Source organism: Macrotis lagotis, chromosome 4 (assembly GCF_037893015.1).
Source record: "Macrotis lagotis isolate mMagLag1 chromosome 4, bilby.v1.9.chrom.fasta, whole genome shotgun sequence".
In the NCBI taxonomy this organism is placed as follows: domain Eukaryota; kingdom Metazoa; phylum Chordata; class Mammalia; order Peramelemorphia; family Peramelidae; genus Macrotis; species Macrotis lagotis.
In genome coordinates, this window is record NC_133661.1 from 225,136,220 (window position 1) to 225,162,542 (window position 26,323).

Here is a 26,323-nt window from a genome sequence, read left to right on the forward strand (position 1 = left end):
AGAATGGGGCTGAGTTCAGCACAGGTAAACACCCAGGCAAGCCTGCAAGCAACTCTTTGGCATGACTTGAATCATTGAGCTCTCAGCCCATAGACAGTAAGGAAATAGGATAACTGGGCAGAAGGAGAAAACAAGAGACCCTTTGTTGACTGAGAGCAGGACTCTGTTGCATTATCCATGCATATTTCTCAGTCATAGTCCTGGTCAAGGAGGAACACTAGCTGGAATGAGAACCCTGGTCACAGCTCCAGGGCAGAAGAAAAGAGTGCTTTTGGTCATTCACAAACCAGAGCACAGGTGACTATTACTCTCCTTAGATCATAACACCTTGGAAAAACTAAAAACTTATACCCCTAGAACTAGCTCTAAAAACAGCAACTGTAAAACCTGAATTTTGAGACAATATCTCCTCTACTCCAGAAGTGGAGTCTAATTTTAACATAAAGTTAAAAGTCAGGAAATAGATTGGGGAAAATGAACAAATGACCAAAAAAGAACCTGAACGTACAAAGTTACTATGGTGACAGGAAAGCTCAAAATAGACTCAGAAGAAGACAATGACAAAATGCTAAACCTCAAAGAAAATGTGAATTGATCTCAAAATTGATCACAAAAAAAATTCTTAGAAAAGCTCAAAAAGTATTTTAAAAATCACAGTAGAAAAGTAGAGGGAAAAAACCAAGAATCACTTACCAAATCACTTTACTTTTAGAGGGAAAATACTTGAGGGGAAAAATGGGTATTGAATGAAAATGGAGACCTTTTAAAACATTTCTAATGAAAAGGCCAGAGCTGAATAGAAAATTTGACTTTCAGTTACAACTCACAAGAGAAGCATAAAAAGTTAAATAGGAAAGAGAAGTCATAAGGCATTCAATAAGATAAAACTGGAGAGATGATACTTCTAAATCCTCAGAACTTTAGCATTATTAGGGCATTTAGGAGTATACAAAAAAAGGATATAGGTGTGAATTGATTATAATGGGATGAACTGGGAGAGGGGAAAGGAAGAGGAAGAATGGGGTAAATTATGTCATAAAAGAGCTTTTAAAATGGAAGATGGGGAGTAGTAATTGTGACTGACAATACTCAGACTGGAATTGGCCCAAAGTGAGAATAACATGCACACTCAGTTGGGTATAGAAATCTATCTTACCCTTGGGGGAGAGTAAAAGGGGAAAGAGATGAAAGAAAGTGAGATACTGATAGAAGGGGAGGGAGGATTGGGGGAGGTGGGGCTCAGGAGTAGAAAATGCCTTTGAAGGAAAGGCAAGGTAAAAGAGGAGGAGGAGAAACAAGGAAAAATAGGATGGAGGGAAATACACAGTAATAATAGCTGTAAATGTTAATGAGATGAACTTATACATAAAACAGAAGTGGATAATAGAATGATTTATGTTGCTTAGGATATGTTGTTTTAGAAACATGCTTGAAGTAGAGAGACACCCACAGAGTAAAGGTAAAGAACTGGAACAGAATATATTATGCTTCAACTGAAGTTTTAAAAAAAAAAGTAGGGGTAGAAATAATCTCACGGTAAAAGCGAAAATAGATTTAATGAAAGAGAAAAGCAGAGAAACCACATTTGAAGCAATATCAATATTAAACATATAAATACCAACTAGTAGTATAACATCCAAATGAAATGAAATTTAAAAGATTTTATATAAACAAAACCAATGTAGCCAAGATTATAAGGAAAGAAGAAAACTAAGGGAAAATTTTTAAAGCAATTTTCCCTGATAAAGTCTTATTTCTCAAATATATAGAGAACTAAATCAAATTTGTAAGTATAAGTTATTATAGCAACTATTTGTGGTGGTAAAGATGGAAACTGAGGGGTTGTCTATCATTTGAGGAATGACTGCACAAATTGTGCTTTGTGATTTTGATGAAATAGTATTGTGATATAAGAAGGCAGAATATTTTCAGAAAAACTTGGAAAGACCTACATGAAATGAGAATAACTAGAAGGACATTGTACACAGTAATAGCAGTATTGTACAGTGATCAACTGTGAATGACTTGGCTATTTTCTGCAATACAGTGATCTAAAACATTCCAAAAGATTCATGATGAAAAATATTTTCCACTTCTAGAGAAAGAATTGAAAAAGTCTGTATTCAGATTGAAGAATTTTTTTTTTAAACTTTGTCTTGTTATTTTGGTCTTTTTGGTCTATGTTCTTTTACAATATAACCAATATGGGAATTTTTTTGTTTGATTGTTGCTAGGTCCCTATTGTTAAAAATCATAATTGTGGGCCCCTTAATCAGTAAAAACCTTGAATAATGTGGATTTCCTAACAAAAGTCTCTAACAGAAAAAAGTCATGAATAATGTGGGTTTCCTAGAAAAAATTTCTTTCATTGAAAATAATAATAATAATAATATGAAGCTCTTAGCAATAAAAGTCATAAAAAATGTAAACCAGGATTAATGTAAGCCAAAAGAAAAACACTGGAGCATGACCGCAGTGACCAGTATAAGGCCTTGAACGCCCAGGACTCCAACCCAAATAGCACTGATATGACACTCTGAGGTCTGGGACTTGAGCCCAGTAAATCCCAAAATATTGACTAGCATACATGCTAACATATCTATCTCTGTCTGATTTCTGTAATTACCACAGGGATTTTGGGGGGGCTTTTCTGAAAGGGGATTCAAGATTGTTATATGAGTGCTGCCCCAATGTGAATTGGCACTTTAGTTATTAAAACTACTTACATAATCAATCTGGAGCTCCCTGGCCTCTTTCTTTGGTATCATGTTGGACCCCTTGTTTGAGGGAGCTTCAAATATCTTGCTACAAGGGATTTTCAGGCAAGACAATTGCCCATGTATATAATTGTAAATTACTTGCCTTCTCAATGAGGGGTGAGAAGAAGGGAAAGAAAATTTGGAATTCAGAATTTAAAAAAATAATGTAAAAGGTTTTTTTACATATACTTGAAAAAAGTCAAATCCATAGCAAAAAAAAATGTTATGTAGCCAATATTCTTCATTTTATCTTCTGTGATCCTCTCTATCCCTTATTTGTTTGTTTTTTCTTTTTGCAAGTCAGTCGGGTTAAGTGACTTGCCCAAAATCACACAGCTAGGTAATTATTAATTGTCTGAGACTGGATTTGAGCTCAGGTACTCCTGACTCCAGGGTGGGTGCTCTATCCACTGTGCCACCTAGCTATCCCTCTATCCCTTATTTGACCATATACTTTTCCTCCACCTGTTTCTTGTTCCTTCAATTTGTTTATGATGTTGCTTTTAATATCTAAGTCATGTTTTCATTTGTAGTTTGTCTTTGTATATAGTGTGATGCCAATGATGTATATAGTGAAATGCCAATCTGTACCTAACTTTCATTTGACTGTTTTCTAACTTGCCCAGCACTTTTTGTCAAATAAGGAGTCCTTAATGTGCAACATCCCCTTAACATCCATCAGGAACTGCAATTTTTGAGTTTATTGAACACTATGCAACTCTAAATTTTATTCTTTATGTTATATTACTGTTCTGTTCCTCTTTTTGACCTATTTTTTCACCAGTTCCAAATAGTTTTGATGACTTTTGTATTGCATAATTTGACAAAGGACCCTAGCACCCTTTCTTTCCCATTCATTATTTTCCTAGACTGTTTCTCCAAGTGAGTTTAACTAGTATTTTTTTTCCTAGGTCCATGTCTGATGATAAAAATAAGTTTATTTAGAATACTTTTGTTACTTTATTTCATTGACATAGTCTATATTGGAGCAAATTAATTGTATTAAATAGTAGTCTGTAGGGCCAGTTGGGTGACATAGTGGATAGAGCACCGGCCCTAGAGTCCGGAGTACCGAGTTCAAATCCAGTCTCAGACACTTAATAATTACTTAACTGTGTGACCTGGGGCAAGTCACTTAACCCCATTGCCTTGCTTAAAAAAAAAAGTGCAGTTTTTTCTTTGTTTTGTCTCTACCTCATTTAAGTATGAAGATTATATTTATCTCTTATTTGGTCATACACTTTTTCTCTCCTGATTGCTATGTTATTCTTCTAATTTGAAAGAATACTTTCTTTTCTTGATTTTGCAAATAGTATTGGAATTAATTGTTCTTTGAATGCTAAATAGATTTTTACTTCAAAATCCAACTGTCAGGGGCAGCTAGGTGGCGCAGTGGACACTTAATAATTACCTAGCCGTGTGGTCTTGGGCAAGCCACTTAACCCCATTGCCTTGAAAAATCTAAAAAAAAAAAAAAAATACAACTGTCCCTTGAGTTTTGCCCCCATTTGCAACTTTTCAATTTGTTTTTTCTAATATTAGGTTATTTAAATAAGCTCTTTCTTGTTCTGTTAATCTCAGTATTTTATATTTTTATAAATATTTATTTTATCCATATTATGAGTTATGTTCATTTGTAATTTCTGGTTTTATTGATTAGTTCAATGATTTTTTTTGCTTTCTATTTTCAAAATCTTTTTAAATTGTTTTTACATTGTTGTTTATATATTATTTCCTTCATTATATTTTGAGTTTCTTGAGAGTATGTTCTTTTACTTTTCTTTGTATCCCCAGTTGTTAATGGAGTGATCCAAACACAAAATAGTTCTTAATAAATGTTTATTGACTGACTCACTCTTCCTCTTTTATCTCCTTCTTCCCTTAACTTTATTTCTGTATCAAACTCTTATGTTTGTTCAACTTTCCCTTGGCTAAGGATGAAGTTTATGATCTCCCCCACTTCTTTTTCCATATTTATATAATTTCATTTTGTGTATCTTATTTTTTCAAAAAATTATTTCCTCGCCTTCATTTTTTTTCCCTTAGTGTAATCTTTCTCTCCCTTTTCTTTCTTCTTTTGAAAGAAGCAAAGTAAAAAACACTCTCAGGCCCAGTATTTGTTATCTTATTTAACTCTCTTGGTGACTTTTGAAGGCAGTAGAATTCTGAGATGACATTTGTCACTTCTTTGGCTATTTTGGCTCCATCATCCTTTAGTCCTTTGCAACTGCTTAATGTACTTACTTTTATATATTTCTTTTTAATCCTGCATTTGCACTTTAATTAAACTCTTAGTTTTGTTCCTTGTACTGTATATCTTTAAGTTGGAAACTGAATTTAGCCAATAGCATTCCCAGATGTTTTAAGCTTAGAATTTCTTTTAGGAGGTGAACAGAGAATTTTTTCTGTTTTTATTTGACCCTCTGGTTCTAATAGATCTGGGCAGGTTTTATTTTTTAATGTTTTTTGAAACACTTTTTTTGTTTTGTCCTAGTTTTGGGGGAGTCTGATGATTCTTAAATTATTTCTCTTTGACTTGTTTTCCACTTCTGGTGTTTTTCATAGTAGAGACATACATTTTTTCTTTTCTTTTTTAAATTGTTAATACATTTATTTATTTTTCCAACTACATACAAAAATAGTTTTTAACATTAATTTTTTTAAGATTTTGAGTTCCACATTTTTCTCCCTCCCTTCTCCTATTGACAGTGAGTAAAAGGTCCTTTGTCAAATTATAAAATACAGATGTCATTAAAACTATTTGCAACTTGGGTGGCTAGGTGCCACAGTGGATTAGAGCACTGGCCCTGGAGTCAGGAGTACCTGAGTTCAAATCTGGCCTCAGACACTTAATAATTACCTAGCTGTGTGGCCTTGGGCAAGCCACTTAACCCCATTTGCCTTGCAAAAACATAAAAAAAACTATTTGGAACTGGTAGTAAAAAAAGGTCAAAAAAGAGGAGCAAAGCAGGAACACAACATAAAGAATAAAATTTATAGAGTTAGCATAGTGTTCAATAAACTCAAAAATCTCAGGGATGTATACCTCTGTTAAACATATTTTTATATTAGTAGTATTGTGAAAGAAGAATCAGAACAAAAGGGGGAAAACCAAGCATAACACAAATCATAAAAATTGAGAATAATGTTTTACTCCATATACAAATTCTATCATAGTTCCCTCTCTGAATGTTGATGGTATTTCATCACATGTCCTTTAGAATTGTTTTTGATCATTGTACTGCTGAGAGGGGCAAAGTCCATCATAGTTGATCATAACACAGACATGTACATTTTCTCCTAAATTTTTAGTTATTTTGACTTTGTTCTGATACTTCTTGATATTCATGAAATCATTGAATTCTGAATGCTTCATTCTGTTTTGAGGGAGTCCATTGGAAAAGATTTTCTACCTTCTATCTATTCTAATCTATTTGCTTTTCAGTTTCTTCCTTCAAAAACTCAAATTTTATTTCTAATTTCATTTTTTACTTCTTTTATTTCTTTTATTTTTATTTATTATTTCTTTTATTTTTTCCTTTTAGCCACCTGTATAGTCAAGATATACAGATATAGATATAGATTTTCCCTCTGAAGTTGTTTTCTTCTGTGTTTATCTGTTAGGCTTCTCTTCACCCTTACTATGTCAGTATGTTTGGTGTTTTCTTTTGTTTACTTATATTTTCAACCATTGTTCTTGGTCTAAGTTTTGTTTGGATCATTTCTCTCTATTAGATACCCCTTAAACTCCAATATCCTTCAAATCAGTTCTAGGTAATAGGTATTCCCTTTGCTTTGGTCCTTGACTTCTTCAGTCTCCAGGTGTTCCCACTGCAAGTTCCGCTTGATCTACATTCTTCTCTTCCTTGCATGATTCCTAACTACATCCCCAGCTGTGATGCTGGTGGGTCCCAGTGGAATATTGGGTATCATATCAGTCTCAGGACTCCTGGCATAGTTTTCTTGGAGTTGGCACCCAGTTAATGATTGGACCTCTCTCTGTGGCTCCTAGTGCCCCACAGAGTGTCCTGTCTCATTACATTTTGAGGATCATTTCATTCCCCCACTATTGTTCTGGCAGTTCAGGATTAGGATTTGACTTCTGGTCCTCAGTTATTAGAGCTCAGATAGGCTGGTGACCTTCCTTTCAGAGTACCAGCTGACTTCAGGTCATTTTGTGGAGATTAGGTTGGCTTCATTGTTGTAGCTCTTCTTGGTTTTCTTCATTTTTGCACTTACTAATTTCAGTGGGGCAACTTCTCTCCCTTTCAACCTATTTACCTGAGATTGTGCATCCTTCCTTGGTGCCATCCCTCTCCTGTCTCTAATTATTAACATATTACTACACATACTAACTTCTTTGGTAAATAATTTTTGACTTTCTTTTTTGAGCAGTTCTCAATTGATTTGAGGAGCTTACTTTTCTGCCTTTGTGGTTTTCTTTAGCTTTTGTTCTTTCTGAAGTCTTTTTTACCTGTGAATGAATGACCTTGTTTAGGATGTATTGAACTTAGCTTCTAAGGGTCAGGGATACAAATATAAAAGCAAAGATAGTTTCTTCCTTCCAAAAGTTTACATTCTAATAGGTGGGAAAATGTGTTCATTGACTTGAAAGTTATTGGGGCCAAAGGAGGAAGTAGATTTATATTCCTTTCCAGGAATAATGACTGAGTTCTTTTAATAATGATTGCAGAATTGAAGGGATTTTGAGGGGGGAAGATGATGTGGGTACGTACACATGCTGAAGCAAGATTCTGGTAAGGCTGTTGAAAAGTTGGTCCAGAGTAGAAAGTAAAATGGAGTGTGACTGGCTTATCTAAAATAGGCCAGTAGTGACAGAAACTATTTAGGACAATGGGTCCCAGGGCTAAAGTTTTAAGATGAAAGTTTAGGCTCAAGTTTAAAGATAAAAAAAGGAGCAAAACCTCTAAGTCATGTAGATTGTCAGGTTGGTGGTAAGGCTTTTAAAAAAGAGAGGGTCAGTGAGGAAATGGCTATTTGCTGGTGTTTTGATAGGAGAATTAGGTTTTCTTGACTATATATCTGGACTCCTTTGCTAGAATTCCTGTAATACCTTGTTACCTGAACTTGCCTTGTACTTTTATGGCTCTACCCACAGGTTCACTGACTTTTCACTACCCTCTACCCTCTAGCTTTCTTTTGTATATAAATAAGTCAAACAAAGCAAATGAAAACATAGGCCTTATCCTTGAAGCAGTAGATATGCATTTGCCATCAGTTATTTAGTCAGTCAGTAAATATTTAAGTTACTATTATGTACCAAGCATTGTGCTATTGTGCATTGGAGATGCAAAAGAGGCAAAAGAGAGTCCCTACCCTAGGGAAATAATCTCATGGAGCAGCTTACAATTTAATTAGTCTCTTGAATCACAGAGTTTTTAGAAGGTCCTGGCTAATTTAGAAAAGAAGTTATCCTTAATAAGATTAAGGACCATGTTGTTTCATCAGTCATTATCTGACCAGAGTGCAAGTGACAAAGGTAGAGAAAGAGATTACTCCTTCCTTCTCTTCCCCTGTAAAGCAATTTATCCATTAGATTAGACTCAGAGAGTCCGGTTAGAGGGAACTGTAGAAGGAGGGGGAGCAAGCTCAGGAAGCTCAGCAGAGGGACCTGTCCTGATAGAGTCCAGCAACATGAGGGAAGCATGAGAAGAAAAATAGTGCTGAAAGTATGTTTCCTTAGCCAAGATATGTGACTTAGCCATAGTGTGACCATTCTTCACACTGATTTGTATTTTTGTAGGAATTAGCCCATGGTTTACATGAAGGTGTACAAGGGGAATGTGTTTTTACTACTAGCATATTATGCCATTTCAATAAGTTACCCGTGAGCAAGTTGTAATAGCTCTCTGACTCTTAGAATTGTGGGCTTCATGAGTTGTAGTTTGAAAAGTAAAAACCCACAGAATACTTTGACCTGATCATTCCAGGGGATCTAACTTCAGAAATTTCAAAATCTTTCATTACATTAGGGACACATTTAATAATTTACTTCCCTTGTACCATACAGTTTTAGTAATGTGAAAAAGTTAAAGTCACTTTAAAAGACCCAAATACTTTGAGGGTCTATTTAATATATTTAAGTAGTTTCTTGAACATATTTCGTTGATATGGAAGGGTTAATGTTGTGGACTTAGGATAAGAAAAAGTTTAAATTTAAATCCTTCTCCCATACTTATTAATTATATAACCTTGGACAAATCCCTTACCCTCACTAAGCCTCAGTTTCCTTATCTGTAAAGTAAGAATAATGGCATAGGGCTATTGTGAAGATAAAATAAGATAAAATATATAAAGCACTTTGTAAACCTTAAAACACTATATAAATCTTAGCTGTCATTATTATTATTATTATTATTATTATTATTATTATTATTATTATTATTATTGAAGTTCCAAACAGCTTTTTTGAAACAATCCAGTACAATCCACAATGTCATTGTTCAAAGAAGCACAAATTTTGAGTGGGATATCAAAGTTAGCATTATTGTAGTAGTTACTAATATTTGCTATTCATTGTACAGCTCAGTGATATAGTGGGTAGAATGTTGGACCTGAAATCAGAAAGACTTGAGTTCTAATTCAGCTTTATGTGACTCTGGGCAAGCAATTAACCTTGTTTGCCTCAGTTTCCTCATATGTATGGACTGGAGAAAGAAATGTCAAGCCTTTCCAGTATCTGCCAAGAAAACCCCAAATGGGATCATGAAGAGTTGGATATGGCTGAAACCACTGAAAGCTGTTACTTCCTCAATAAAATTTAGCTACTACTATGTCAACCACTATTGTATAATTCAAAAAAACTAATAAACCATAGGAAAGAACTATAATTAATTGATATAAACCTTTTAGATATTAGCTTGATAAAGATCCAGAGTTTCTTCTTTAAAAACTACTTGAAAGATAGAAAACTTAATTTTTAATAGAAACATGCTTAACTTCATATTGGATGGATTTGTCATAGAAATTTTTTCTAATTAATTTTAATTATTAATAATTAAAATATAATATAGATTAATTTGTTTTTAAAATTTTGCTTTAAGTTTCACAAGTATCATTAAATTATAAAGTACTTTTAAAACTCTGACCTTGAAATTTACCTTATAGTCTAATATTTAAAATTTGCATTTTTTTGTAAGTTCTGGTCAAGATATCCAAGGAACAAGTGTGGTTGCAAATCTCCCCTTCCTGATGCGACAGAACCCTGCAGAGACACTTCGAAGGGTTTTACCAAAAGTCAGAGTAAGTTGGTATGAACTAAGTTTTGAATTTACCTTTTTCCTTCAATAGAAGTATTATGACAATAGCTCTAAAGTAGTAGCTACCTTAATGAATATTTACTTGAATTATCAAATACTAAGTACTTTATGGAAATTTCAAATTTTCTTTAAATTGTTCTTTTGACTCTGGTTAAGTTTAGGAACCCTACTGAATTTGATGAAGATATTTACAGATAAAAAGGTGAAACTTATAGTAACATTTACTCTCCTCTTCCAATGTGTGATTTTCTTTAACTTGTTAAGTCATAATATCATACTGAAAACTGCCATGTCTTTAGTTGTAATTATGTCTTCATCTGAGAAATACTAATAAGGTGAGCATTCTATTTCTGGATAAGTTTTATTTATACTGTTTATTCAATATTTTTTGATTGGAAATCTTCTATGTACCGCACTTTTGTAGTATTATATAACTGATTTTCATAATTATGACCCTAAAACATGCAAGATTCTGCCTACAGAATCATAAAATAAAGTTCACTATGTTTACCAAATTTCAGTGTTGTGTATTTTATTATAAATTTCTAAAAACTGATGATTTCTGTGTGATGAAATGACGACTTATTCACTAGAATATTTTGTTAGCAGCAAAATCCATTGTCTGATCATACAACTTAAATCTATAATAAGTGGTAATCCATGTATGATAAAAATGAAAACTCTATTAACCAGAATATTTAATTAGGGATGAAAGTAAATTGTTTAACCATGTTGAATAACAAAGCACTTTTTTTTTTACTGTTTATAGCTGAGTTATATTTTCCATAATTTCATTGACAAAGTAGGGAAGAGTATGGCAGCTTGGCTCTTTGGGATTGCTTAGGGTGAAACATGACTAAAAGCTTAAATTAGATAACCTCTAGAAATTTCTTGTGAAAAGCTGTCATAAGAAATGGTTTTAACATATGGATTATGAAGATCTTTTAGTAATAGCATCTAAAAAACAGATATATAAGGAACTTGTACTTTAATACAGAATCTGTGATTTTATTGATGGTATATAGATAACTGAGGGATACCTCTAAAAATGATTCATTCTATGTCTAATCTTCAAGGAAACTCATGTCTAAACATGGTTCACCTAGGTCTTGGACAATAGATCCCCAGTTCACCATTGCTCCAAACTTGAGTCTTTCCAACTTGGAGTAAGAACAATTAGGATTTGCAATCTACTGACTGGCATAACTTTTGAGAATTCAATGTTATACCTATACCATAAGGAGGCATTTGAGAATTACTTTAGGAAAAGGTATAAAAAGTTTTGCTTCATTTACAGAACTGTATAGACTCTTAGTTTGAGAGGTGTCATTCTCTACTAATAGAAGAATTCCTCAAGAGCTCTCTATATTGATGATTATTTGGTTTAAAAAAAGATTAAAATGAGCAGAAAATCTAATTCTCTTACAAATTCTATAGTTTCAGAAGTTACAATAGAATTCTACTTAGGTCCTTAAGGAGCTTTAAAAACAGCACATTAGTGTTTTATTATGTATGGATTGAATTAAACCATAGTTATTTAATTTCTAAGTGAATCAATTCATTTATTCATTCAATAGGATTTACTTGATTGACTTTTGGGTACCCTACCCTAGGAACTACACTATAAGAAATACCAAAGCACCATAGTAGGCATTACATTGTAACTTTGACAACAGCTTAGGAAATTGGAGACTCATGATAGAGACAGTGAAAAGTCTAAGGGAGCTTAACATCCAGAAGCTCTTACTATGTTTGGGAGGTAACTCAAGTAATAGTAACCTTATTAAAAGTAAGACATAGGGGCAGCTAGGTGGCCCAGTGGATAAAGCACCAGCCCTGGAGTCAGGAGTACCTGAGTTCAAATCTGGTCTCAGACACTTAATAATTGCCTAGCTGTGTGACCTTGGGCAAGCCACTTAATCCCATTTGCCTTGCAAAAAATCTTTAAAAAAAGTAAGACATAATACCCGTTAGAATTTTGTGATTTGCATTTGATTTCTATCAGAGATACCATGGTAAAGTAGAGAAGCTACTTTTCAAAAGAGTCTCATTTTTGTTCAATTTTTTTTCTAACTTGGTATACTCAGACATTAAGGTTAATGATATTAAAGGGCAGATAAATTTCCCACTTCTGTGGTTCTTCAATTCTCTCCATGAGTAGTTCTTTCTAGGTGAAAGAAATGTGATGTGTTCCCAGTTATACCACACAAGTCAGTTTGATCTTGGTTTTTTGTATTTTTTTTTTTGATTAGGTATATACTTACTTAAGCAGAAGCATGCAGTAATGATAAGATCTTTGTCAGAGCAGGTATTATTTCTCAAGAGAAAAAAACTCGGTAACTTAGTGATAATATCCTTCTGTAAAAGATTTCAGCCTGGGGGCGGCTAGGTGGCATAGTAGATAAAGCACTGGCCCTGGAGTCAGGAGTACCTGGGTTCAAATCCGGTCTCAGACACTTAATAATTACCTAGCTGTGTGGCCTTGGGCAAGCCACTTAACCCCATTTGCCTTGCAAAAACCTAAAAAAAAAAAAAAAAAGATTTCAGCCTAGAGAATTTAGTTATGTAAAAAAATAACAGTTTTATAGAGTATAACTAACTTTTGTTTTTAGCTGGATCCTTATTGCATAAAACATAACAATAGCAGCATTTTGTCCATCATCATGAACATCATATTTTTCTTGAAAAATCTATTAAAAGTCATGCTGAAAGTTGTCATTGTTCTTGTCTATTCAGTGTTTGAGTTCTGAGTATTTCATGAAGGATGTTATATATCATTATTTTATACCATTTTTTCAAATTTCATTTGTATACAATCAGGATATTCTATGATAGCTAATTTGTTGCAGTGGTTTTGTGAGATTGGTTGCTATAATCTCTATTACAACTGAAAATACAGTCAAAATCAGAGACATTATCAGGCCAAGAAATTTTGCTTAAAAAGGGTAAAAAGCAGACATTAAATTAAAATGCATTTAAATTACTTCATTTGAAGTGCTCTCTCTTTAACTTTTCCCCGTTCTATAATCCATTTTCTACATGGTTGCCAAAATCATATTTCCTTTAGGATAAAAATGCTATCTTCTGTTTAGCATTGCTCTTAACAATCTAGCTCTGTCCTATCTTTATATTTCATTCTTCCTTCTTGTATATTCCCCCCTTCAGATACATAGACCTCCCTTTTTTGTACTATACAAGAAAATCCATCTGTTAACCTTCATGCAGAGGATTCATGTGTTGGAACCTTTCCCCTCCCTCTGCCTCTGGGAAACCTTAGCTCCCTCTCAGGTGTCTTTTTTTTTCCCTCCTCACCAACCATCTCCCTCACAATCTCTTCATAACTGCCTCACCAGCATACCCTTTCCTTTAATTAGTCCTGGATGGAGTATATTATTCATTCATGTACAGGATCTTTCTGGGATCAAAATGCCCTCTCTGATCTTTACTCCCCTGTGCTAGTTGTTTCCTCCATTACAATGTGAACTCAAAAGAGGAAATGATTAATACTGTTGGATGGATTGTATGAAACAAGTACACTAGTGCACTGTTGGTAGAGTTATGAATTCAAGAACTTCTGGAAAGTAGTTTGTAATCAGGACCAGAAAGTTAACAAACTATGCATATCCTTTATAAAGGATATGTATATGTACATGTACATGTACATGTATATCCACAAAATTATTTAAAGCATGCTGCTGTTGGATGTAGCCAAAAATTGGAAACTAAGAGAATATTCTATTCCAGAATATAGAAACAAAGAGTAGTATATGAATATATATACCAACAGAGATGAACACAAAATGCAGCGAGACATTTATTTTTGGACAGGGTTGATGTGGAAATTGTTTTGCCAGAATATGTAAGTAGTTGTGATTTAATTTGTTTAATGGAGGGAGGAGTGGGAATACCAGATAAATGAAAAAGTTCTTATTACTTAAAAAAAGAAAAAAGAATGTAAGAGCCTTGAGGGCAAGTATTGCTTTTGCTTTCCTTTCCCTAGCAATAAGCTGGGGATGTAATGCTTGATGTGTAGTAAGTGTTTAATAAATGATTTTCAGTGATTTGCAGATCATGTCACTGCTCAAAAACTTTCTATGGTTCTCCAATGCCCTCTGAATAAAAAATAAAACTTATTCTTATTATCTTGACAATCAAGACCATTTACAATTTGTTGTTAACCTACTTTTCCAGGAAAATTTTGAAAAAAAACCCTATAAATTTAATGCTCCAGGAATAATGAATCATTTGGTGCTTCCTTGGGGTCCCGTCTTAGTGCCTTTGCTCAAACCATTCTTATTCCCAAAATGCCCCCCCCCATTAACATCTTGCCCACACTTTATTTATTTATTTTTTTGCTATCTCTTAATACTTTATTTTGCTTCCTTAAGGATATGGTCTCTTTCTCATCACATTCAGCTTAGATCAATGCATACCATGGAAACAATGCAAAGACCAACAGACTGCCCACTGTGGTGGGGGGGGAGCAAGAATGGGGGGAAAAACTGCAAAACCCAAAATAAATAGCATCTTTTATTTTTTTAAAGTGATTTAGATAATATACTGGGGGGGGGCAAGAAGAATCTTCGTGGTTTGCAGAATGCTCAAGTGAAGTGAAGGAGTGGAAATGAAACTCAACTGCTTCCTTGTGAGGACTAGAAGTGGGTCAAGTCTTCCAGGACTGAGGGCTTTTGTAAATATAGATAGGCCTGTGGCATTAGATTCCTGCTCTCTGAAGATTATCTAGGAGGGAATTGAGGAGGAAAGAGGGAGGGAGGAAGAGAATGGGGGAAAAAAGGTATGGGGGGAAGAAAAGAAGAATAGGAAGGGTGCAATGGATCAAAATAGTCTGGGTTCCCTGGAAAATTCTATAAAGCACTATATGAGCACGAGAGGGGTAAAGCCTAGATTTAGTCTGAGAAGACAGGATGGAATGAGTGAACAGAGAAAGGTTGGGACTGGGAAGAATGAGATGAAACACTGGACCTCCATCAAACAGGGACCTGAAGTTCCCTCATCAGGCCAGCCTGCCTGCCTGCTTACCTACTTCCATCTAGGCACCCCCAAACTCAGTTACTATTTCTTTCTTGTAACATTTTATTTGTTTTCCAGTTATATACAATAGTAGTTTCTACCTATCATCTTTGTAAGGTTTTGAATTTTACAATTCATCCCCCCCACCCCCTGCCCACACAGAAGGCAGTCTGACAGTCTCCACATTGCCTCCATGCCACACATTGATCAAAATTGAATGTGTTATAAGGGTAAACATAAACCTCCCCCCCAAGAAGATGAGAAACCTCAAGAATAGAGAGAGAAAAAAAAAATGTACTTCAGTCTGTATTCAGATTTCAATGGCTCTGTCTCTGAGGTGAGTTGCTTTCTTTATCATAAGTCCACCTGAGAAGTTGCTTCAATATTTTTCCCACAGTTGCTATCACTAGCTGTATATCCCTTCACTCTATTCCTTCCCACTCTCATTTATTCTATTCTCTCTCCTTTCATCCTGGCCCTGTACAAAAGTGTGTTGTATCTGAGTACCCTCTCCCTCGGTCTTCACTCTCTTTTATCATCTATTCCCCTTCCTTCCCCCCATTCCCCCTTATCCCACCTCTTTCTTCTCATTTTTCTCTAGAGTAAGATAGATTTACTCACCCTATTAAGTGTGTATGTTATTTCCTCTCTGAGCCATTTCTTATGAGAATCGAGGCTCACTCATTCTCCTTTACCTTCCCCATTTCCACTCCATTGAAAAAGCTTTTTCTTGAATCTTATGTGAAATTTCTTAGCTTCTTCATCTCCTTTCCCTTCCTCCACGTACTTTCATCACCCATCGACTCCATCTTTTTACTATATTATACCATTATATTCCACTCCTTCCTATGTCTTATCTATATATGCTCCTTCCAACATAGGAAAGTTCATATGAGTTATCAATATCTTCTTCCCATGCAGGATTACAAACAGTTCAATATCGTTAAGCTCCTCATAGTTAGTCCTTCTCTTCCACCCCCTCTATGGTTCACCAGTGTCCTGTACTTGGAGATCAAACTTTCTGTTCATCTTTGGTCTTCTCGTTAGGAAAGTTTGAAAGTCCCCTGTTTCATTAAAAGTCCATCTTTTCCCCTGAAAGAGGATGCTCAGTTTTGCTGGGTAGTTGATTTTTAGTTGTAAACCAAGATCTTTTGCCTTTCAGTATATCATATTCCAATCGCTACGAGCCCTTAATGTAGATGTTGTCATATCCTGTGTAATCCTGACTATGGAGCCTCAGTAGCTGAATTGTTTGTTTCTGGAAGCTTTTAGAATTTTTCTCTTTGATTTGGGAGTTTTGGAATTTGGCTATAATATTCCTGGAAGTTTTTCTTTTGGGATCTCTTTCAGGGGGTGGCCAGTGAATTCTCTCATTTCCATTTTTACCCTCTGCTTCTAGGATCTCAGGACAATTTTGCTGTATTATTTCTTGAAACATGAAGTCTAGGCTCTTCTCCTGGTTGTGGCTTTCAGATAGCCCAATAATTTTTAAATTATTTCCTCTGGATCTGTTTTCAAGATCAGTTGTTTTTTCCCAATGAGATATTTTACATTTTCTTCTAATTTTTGGCTTTTTTGGAAGAGTTTTATTTCTTCCTGATTTCTTGCTGAGTCATCAGCTTCCTTGAGTTCCATTCTGCATTGGAAGGAGTTATTGTCTTCAGAGAGCTTTTTCTATCTCCTTTTCCAACTGGCCAGTTCTGCCTTATAAGGCATTCTTCTCCTCATTTGCCTTTTGTTTTGCTTTTTCCATTAGGCCTAAACTAGTTTTTAACAGCTTATTTTCTTCAGTATTTTTTTTTGTATTTCTTTTACCAATCTGTTGATTTGGTTTTCATGATTTTTCTGCATTGGTCTCATTTCTCCTCCTGATTTTTCCTCCACTTCCCTTAATTGCTTTTCAAAGTCTTTTTTTAGCTTGCCCATAGTCTGAGCCCATTTTCTGTTTCACTTGGAGGTTTTGGATATGGAAGCTTCGATTTTGTCGTCATCTGAGTATGTGTTTTGATCTTCCATTACTTCCATAAAGTAATTCTCTATGGTCAGATTCTTCTTTTTCTGTTTACTCATTTCCTCAGCCCAAGACTAATTTACAGCACTTTCAAGGCTTTGGGGTTTTTTTGGGGGGAGGGGGACACCCTACTGGAATCTTCATTCCTCCAAGTCTTATGCTCTCTTGCCTGTGCTTTGAGTAGATGACCACCTCACTTCCCTATGCCCTGGAGCTGTAAGGAGGGATCCTGCTTGACTATCTTAGTATGGAACCCCAAACTGCAACCTGGATCTGAGTGTAGGCAAACAGTGGAGTCCTGCCCCCAGGGAGAGCAAAGAAATATCCACAGTCTTCCCTTGACCCCCTTACCATCTGTGGGCTTTGCTCTGGGGGGCAGGCTGCTTTCTCCAGATTCTTGCTAAACCTGCAGCAGGTGCTCCCTCACTCCATACTCATTCTGGTGTAGTAGAATTCTCTCCCTGCCCCTTCAAGCTGTTCCAGGGCTGTGCTGCAACTGGGGCTTTTTTCTGACTCCCATTCCTAGTGAAACACACCTTTCCTGCAGAACTTCTAAGTTATCTTGGACTGGGAAAATGTATCACTCAATGTTTCTGTGAGTTCTGCCCCTCTAAATTTTTGCTAGAGTCATAATTTTTTAACTTTTGGAGTTTTGAGGGGAAGGAGTTCCCAGGAAATGCTGCCTTCATGCTGCCATCTTGGCTCCGCCCCCCCCCCAAGTGGCATCTTTTTCAAGGAACATTTTTGGTTGCCTTCACTGTTTATCACATACAAATATCCCATGTTTACTTATCTTTTAAAATGTTGTTACCCCCTAACAGAATGCCAGCTTCTTGATGGCAGATAGCATGTCATTTTTGATACTGTGTCCCAGATTTTTGGCAATTACTAATAGGAGGGAGGAAAAGAAGGGGAATAAGCATTTATGCAAATATGATCTCATTTAATACTCACAATAACCCTTCAAGGTAGATGCTATATTCTCTCCATTGTATTGTTGACAAAACTGAGGCAGAGACTAAATGACTTACCCAGGGAGACATAGCTAATATCCGTGGCCAAATATTAATTTGGACCTTACTGCCTCCATAAAGTGGTAGTAGTAAGTACATAGGAATTGCTTGATTTGGTGATTATATTGGATTGTAGAAGATTCCATGAAAAAATTGCATAAAAGATATTTTATAAAATCTTGATAGATGTGCTTATTTCTTTACTATATATTATAAAATAGAAATGGATAAAAGATCTTTTACAGATATTGATGGAATGGTTGGAATAAAAGATATATATACTCCAATTACTACATGAAATATTAGAAGAAATGGTTTCTCCCTAGCAAGTAGGGTAAAAAGATAATCTATGAAAAATTAATGAAAAGGTTACATGTATACTGGGAAAGAGTACCCACACTCATAAAATCAAAGATCCATTAAAGAATCCAAATAGTCATGGGAATTATAGTCTGGAGAACTCTGAACATTATATCGATTATTTAATTGGTATTATGTAGGAAATGTCTAAATAAGTATAGATACACAGATTAAGTGAGTGATTTGTATTAAATGGACTAGATAATCAGGATGCATAACTGATTTTTGGAAGACTAAGTGTATATTGGGTTTAAAACCTTTTTCATTTACCACTACTGCCACTACCACTACCACCACCATTACCTTTTTTGTGAGTTTAAAAATATTAATGACCAGAAATATTCACAAATAGAACAGAATACTGATTTGTGTTTACAAAAAAATTAGAAACATTTTTGCTGAAGAATAAAATGAGTTGATTTATTATGACATGATAAGATAATGAGATTAAAGAAAGTGGACTAATCTATAGATTCTGAAAATAATCACAAATATTTTGAGTAGATAGTGAATATTGTTTTCTACAAGCAACATGACATTCAAAAATATGCTTTACCTCCCCACCTCAATGATTAATGCAGTGAGTGTGGGTAGTACCAAGAGATGTTTAGATATTTTTCCTGAGTAATTGTGTGTGTGTAGGATTGTGTGGTTAATGGTGGCAGAAAAAAGGGAGAAGGAGGTGCAAACAATCACCATTTTTAGTCTGTCTACATATATTATCATTCTAAAAATGAGATCCTTGTCTAATGACTAACACAGTTATAATCCTGAAGGATCATTTTTACATTTTTTTTAGGATTTTTTGCAAGGCAAATGGGGTTAAGTGGCTTGCCCAAGGCCACACAGCTAGGTCATCATTAAGTGTCTGAGACCGGATTTGAACCCAGGTACTCCTGACTCCAGGGCCAGTGCTTTATCCACTGTGCCACCTAGCTGCCCTCATTTTTACATTCTTGCCATAAATTAAAACCAAAAACCAGCAGTCTAAAGGGAGTCCTGCTTATAAGAAGTAGTGACGCATAGGTTTTCTTGGAGAGCTAATTATTTAAGTTGGTACGGTTGATTTTGTCATAAACATGAGACTCTTGGTTATCTTGTAGTGCTCGTTATGAAGATTTGTAAAAAGGCCAGCATGAAGATAATTAGAATTTATGATATAATGACTACTTTGGAGACTGAAAAAGTAAAGAAATTCTACAGAGAAATAGATAAGACCTTTTAAATAAACATTTTTCAAAGGTGAAAATATGTTGGAAAATATGTTTTGGGATTAAGAGATGAAAGTAGCTAACAATTTTTAAATTATGCTAAACCTCAGACTTACATAGCATGAATGTTTTTGTGACATGGCAATCTATTATAGATTCCCTTTGGCAATCTGTTATAGATTCCTTCTCAATAATATTTTTAAATGAATTAAAAATTAATTTAAATGAATTTAAAAGAATTCATAGAATTACAAAGAAAATAATTATATTTAGTTATTAAATTTAAAAAAGATTCACGAACCCAAGGTTAAAAATTTCTGTGTGTGTATCACGAAAACTGTTTTGAAGAGATTTAAGAAGCACTACATGTCTTGAGCACTGAATAGCATTGTAAAAAATTAAAATGCTTGTATTCTAATAGAAATTTCTGGGATTTTTTGAGATTTAAGTTATTTTTTTTTTTTACATTTTAATTCCAATCAGTCTCTATCTCTCTCCCTCCCCATCCATCACTAGAGAAGGCCACTATTGATACACACACACACACACACACACACACACACACACACACACACACAAAGATACAAGCTATACTTGGCATACCTCTATCAGTTCTTTCTCTGGAGCTGGTCCTTTATAGTTGATTTAGGTATTTATAATACTCTGAATAACTGAGTTGTTCACAGTTATTCTTCAAACTATTGCTATTACTATGTATAACATTCTCTTGGTTCCAACTCATTTCACTCTTCATTACTTTATGCAAGTCGACAGGTAATGTAATAGGAATAAGTGTTGTATTTTGCAAAAGCTTTTCCTGCATTTATTGATATAATAATTTAATTTTTGTTACTTATGGATATAATCAGTTATATGGTTTTTCTTATGTTAAATATCACTGCTTTCCTGATATAAATCCTATTTGATCAAAATTTCTAATCTTTGTGATTTATTGTTGTAGTCTCCTTCCTAGTATTATATTTAGGATTTTTGAAACTTAGCAGAGGGCTTTGGGGGCATAATAAGTGCTCGATTAAACCTTTAGTGAACTGATTACTATTTTGTCTACAGGAAATAAGATTAAGTGATGCTAACATAGGAGACAATGAGGTCAGAAAACAGAAATGGGCTTAAGCTGCAGAGAAGGAAAGAAGATGACAATAAGGATTATTATTATTATATTGATATATATATTGAATTGGAGTAAAAATATGAAATCTTTTTTAAAAAATCTGGAAGAATACAATAAAATAAATACATAGTAATAAAAAATAATTTGAGTAGGGAAAGAGTTCTAATACTTGGCCAAATCACATTCCTTCTTTAGTCTCCTCTCCTCAATTTCCAAGGTGAGTGAGTCTGTCCTCATCTTTATCCAGGTACCTCTTTATCCAGAGGCCCTTTCCCAATTTCTCCAGACCAGATGGCATCTTATCTAAACAGCCACCATGGGCATCTTGCTACTCTCTACTCCCTTGCCCTTTTCTTACAATTGCAGTAACTGTTTAGGCTAAAGCTCCCTTCCTTGGTCAAAACCCCTCATATTTATTATATCTCCCTAGTAGAACTTCAGCTTCTTAAGGACAGGAACAAAACTTTCGATTGTACTTGAATCCTAGAACCTGCTACTGTGTTTGACTTAGTAAGCACTTAATACTTATTGATTGTAAGATCTTCAGTCTCCTCATACTATAAATTCTGCAGTGATGTAGGAAGACCTAATTTGCCATATATGTTGGATCCTATTTTTACATCCAGAACTATCATGAAAAAAAATCCTTATCAATAAAGTGATTTTTTTATTTAAATGGAAATAGTTGAAATAACTGGAACAAATGTGTCATAGATACAAATTATTTTTAATTATTGAAACAATAAAAAAATTCTTAATGTCTTTTAACCCTGTGGAAAGATAGAAGATCTTAGACCATCCATTTGTTTTGCTTCTGAAAAAACAGCAGCAACAACAAATAATAGAAAAAAATTATGGAAAGAATTGACAGACTTTCAGTTGTCACCAAGATTTGCTATTGTACTTGGTTTGCTGTGATAGTCCACTAGGACTGGAAAGTAGGGGTCTATCCATATTGGAAATATTTGTAGGCATGGTCGCATTTTAGGACACCCAGGTCTTATCTGTATCCTTTCACTATTAGTTATTTACTAACTGATGAAGGGGACAGTAAGAATTTGGTAATGCCATATGTTACTCTAGTGTTCTCAAAACTTCAGAAGACACTTGGCATCTTCAGACTACCATCCTGAGAACTTCTTTATATTGTAACAGAGAAGAGGTAGAGGATAGGGATGTGTCTAATATTCTTTAGAGAATCTCTGTCACTAACCATTGGATTATATCAGCTGCAATTGTAGCAAGTAATTGTCCACAAACCCATTTTTTAATTGATATTTTATTTTTCCAATTACATGCTATGGTAGTTTTTCATCATTTATCTATTTATAAGTTACACATTTTTCTACCATCCTCCCTTCCCTCCCCTTGGTTGCAAACAATCTGATAAACAGTGTACATTTGTGTTTAACATATTTACATATTAGTCATTTTGTGTAAAAGGAATTAGGATTAAAGGGAAAAAAAGAAAGCCATGAGATAGGAAGGAAAAACATAAGAAAAGTTTTTAAAAAGTATACATTAAAAAAGTATACATTCAAGGGTGGCTAGATGATACAGTGGATAGAGCACCAGCCCTGGAATCAGGTGTACCTGAGTTCAAATCTAACCTCAGACACTTAACAGATTCCATGGTTGTTTTTTTTCCCCTCTGAATGTGAATGGCATTGTCCATAACAAGTCTCCCAGGTTTGTCCTTGATCTCCGAACTGCTCAGAGGAGTTTCATCTATCATGATTGATCAACTCATAATACTATTTTTTATAATTGATGTTTTATTTTTGCATAATTTCCTTCCACCTTCCCTTCCCACTTGCCTCTCATCAGCAACAAACTATCTAGTGAGCATTGAACATGTACATTTGTGTTTTCATGTTTACACATTAGTCATTTTCTGTATGAGCGAAAAGAAAGAAAATCTTGAGATAGAAAGGGAAATCATAAGAGAAAATTTTTTAAAATGAGCATATGTTCATTCATATTCCTTAGGATTTTTTGGTTTTTGTTTTGTTTTGTTTTCTTCATCTAGATATGGATAGCACTGTCCATAACAAGTCTCCTAGGCTTGTTCTAACTCTCTGGACTGTTTAGAAGAACTGCATCCATCAAAATTAACTGACATTGTTGTTAATGTGTACAGTCTCTTGGTTCTGCTCCCTTTGCTCAGCATCAGTACCTGCAATTCTTTCCTTGATTCTCTAGAGTCCAACCATACATGGTTTCTTATAGTACAAAAGTGCTTTTCATACCTTTAACCTCTGTATAACTGCTTCAAATGTGTTTCTTGTAAACAATATATTGTTGAATTATGGTTTTTAATCCATTCTACTATCCACTTTTGTGATACATTTACAGTTAAGATTACTAATTCTAGGGGCAGCTAGGTAATGCAATAGAGTTCTGGCCCTGAAGTCAGGAGGAGCCGAGTTCAAAATAGGCTTCAGACATTTAATACTTACCTAGCTATGTGATCTTAAGCAAGTTTTTTAACCCCATTGCCTTGTCAAAAAAAAAAAGAGATTACTAATTATTTATTTCCTTCCATGTTATCTTTCTCCATTTATACTTTTTTTTTAATGTTTTTGCAAGGTAATGGGGTTAAATGGCTTGCCCAAGGTCACACAGCTAAGTAATTATTAAGTGTCTGAGGCTGAATTTGAACTCAGGTACTCCTGACTCCAGGGCCTATGCTCTATCCACTGTGTCACCTAGCTGCCCCTAGAAGTTCATTTTTTTAAAAAAAACCTTCTTTTATTGGGTTTCTCCATTCCATTGGAATTATGATGGGGCAAGGAATGGGTTATCTGGAGGAGTTGGTACATGTTATAACATGAGACTCATAATCAAAACTAGAGTGAAAGTTCAAGGTTAGGGTTTTTTTCTTTTATTCCTTTCATATGTCCCATATTACCAAACAAAGAATTTGGCTTATACAATAGGTGATTAGTAAATGAATTACTGAATGAATAAAGGTATTGCATTGTCTTGAATGTTAGTCTAGTTACAAGTTATTTTATATAGATCCAGACCCTTACAGTGTTTCCTTGTGAATCTTAATAATTCACAAAACAAAACAAACATACCTCAAAAGCACTAAATTTTTATTGTCTCTGATTTCTTCTTTGATTTTCACCTTTTTTTTTTAAAATGGATGTGGCAGGTAGCCTATCAATAATGGGAGGGAGGAAAAAGTGAAACTGCCATATTTTTTTTAAAGGACCTTAATTGATCTGTTTTGAATTTATTGTTTATCACTTATATTCATAAATACTATGATTCAAGATAAGAAAAAAGATGTTCTGCATTATTTTTTCAATAGTTTTTAAAATTCCAAACATCAGTTCTTCGAAAATGAACCCAGATAATAAATATCTTTAATATTCTGTTATTGGAATTATGGTTTTTTTTAAGACTTTGATAGTTCATTAACCTGACTGTAGTGAGTAATTGCTCCTATGGATAAGGGTCTATAGCTAACTGAAAGGCATGGTGAGACTTCACTTTAGAATTTATTTGCTCTTTTCAAGTATCATCCTACTAATCTTTTATATCATAAGTGGTATTAACATAACTCCTTGGGGTCTGAGATTTGGTTTTCATTTCAAAACCATAACTATTTCACAACTACCTACCAATATTATCATTTCAAAAAAAACTGAATTCCTGATTGATATAAAAACTATTCCATTGGAGATTAAGTTGTTTGTGTTTCTGCAAGACATCTATAGTATTTATTATTCAAAACAATTTCTTAGTTTATCCTGAAGGACCATTCATGCTGATTGAAAATGACATCAGATTTGAATGTAACCACTTCTGTATTTGTTACTTATTAATACATTTTCCCTTTTTTGGATATGGACATTTTCTATTTACTTGGAACAGTAAATCACAAATTGGTTTGACAAAATGACTTACTCCATGTTTGTGGAATTGAAATGGAGACACCAGCCACATTTTTTATGTAAAAGGAACAATTCAATTTTCAATGTAGGCATCAAGGCATACACTTAAGCAATAGAGGAATTTACTTTTCAGTGTCTTCTGAGTTCCATGAGGAAGCACACTTATTTGTCCAGAGAATGTGGATCTCATATATGTTTATCCCAAATTTGTGGCTTTGTGGAGGAGAACACTCATTTGGAGCTGTTCTTTTAACTGGTAAGTATTGAACTTTTATTTTCATTACTTTTCAAAGAATGTTAGTGTAGAAATCAGTTGCTTTTTAGTAGTGCTACAATCTCTTAGTCTGTGCTGGTTTCTTAACAGTGGACTGCCCCAGATGTTGAAGTCAGCACAGCAAGAGACAAGTCCCAAAGCCAGATAACTCTTGAGGATTTTTCGAAAATTAAAGCAAATTAGGTGGGGAAGTGTTTCCTCAAGAAAATCAAGACTAAGATATGTATGAAGATATGAAGTTGGAAAGCTTCAAATTTTTTTCTTTTACATAAAGTTTACATAAGTATGAAACCCAAGAATTTTTCATCACCTGATGGGGACAGATTTATATCTTTTTGAAGTTACAACAACAGACTTTAATAAATAAAACTATACATTGTAACCATTACTCCTTATTTTAGTATTGCATTTAAAAGTCCTTTCTGGTTGGTTTGTTTGTGTTTTTTGCAAGACAGTGGGGTTAAATGACTTGCCCAAGGTCACACAGCTAGGTAAGTATTACATGTCTGAGGTTGGATTTGAACTCATATCCTCCTGACTCCAATGCACCACCTAGCTGCCCCCAAAAGTCCTTTCTGTTTTTAAGAAAATTAAAGTTCTGTCTTCTAAGACAGCTGTAAATGATATATTTATATGTCCATCATCCTCAGTACCAAAGTAATGCTTTCTGTTAAAACATTGAAGGGGGGACTTCTATTTGGATGCTAGTTGTAGTTTGTGCTTTAAATCACACATCTTAGTCCCTCTGGGTGTTCCTTTTTGCCTAGAACTTCTAAAGGGCTTCAATAGCTATCTAATGAAATTGTTTTTGTTTTTTCTTTTTGTTTAAAACCAAGCACTTATTTCCAAAGAGTTTAGGTTTTGGATTGTTTATTTTGTTTATCCTTTTTAATGAATTTTCTGGGAATATAATATATGAAGGATTCTAAAAATTATTCCTGCAGCTCTTTATCTCTTTCTTTAGAGGATGCTGGTAGATCTCCACAATGTGGAGCCATCTAGAAAACTAGATCTGATTTTATTGCTCTCATTTTAACTGAAAGTGAATTCTGTTTTTTGGGTAATTTAGTTAGTATAGCTATAAAGAAGAAAAAGTAGTCACAGTTTGATTAGTCATTTGGATTTGTTTAAAAAAAAGGTAGCAAATGATAGAAGGTGAAATATCAATCGAAAAGCCTATACCATAGACTCAGGATAGTTTCCTGGGAAAGTTGGAATTGGAACTTATATACAAAAAGTACAGATTCCAGAAAGTAAGTACAAAAACTCAGTTATAGTAAAAATTACTTAGGTTATTTTCTGGTACAATTTTATTACTGACTATAAGAAAGTTGTTTTTTTTTTCCT

General features: G+C 34.3%; 1 protein-coding gene across 4 annotated transcripts in view; it reads left to right on the forward strand.

Moving 5' to 3' along the window:
* Positions 1-26,323, forward strand: part of PPP4R4 (protein phosphatase 4 regulatory subunit 4) — a 124,550-nt gene that overhangs the window by 26,876 nt on the left and 71,351 nt on the right. For all 4 annotated transcript variants that reach the window (XM_074235479.1, XM_074235481.1, XM_074235478.1 and 1 more), the window contains exon 3: positions 9,920-10,022. In XM_074235479.1, the coding sequence (XP_074091580.1) occupies positions 9,920-10,022 (103 nt within the window). The remainder of the gene's footprint in view (positions 1-9,919; positions 10,023-26,323) is intronic.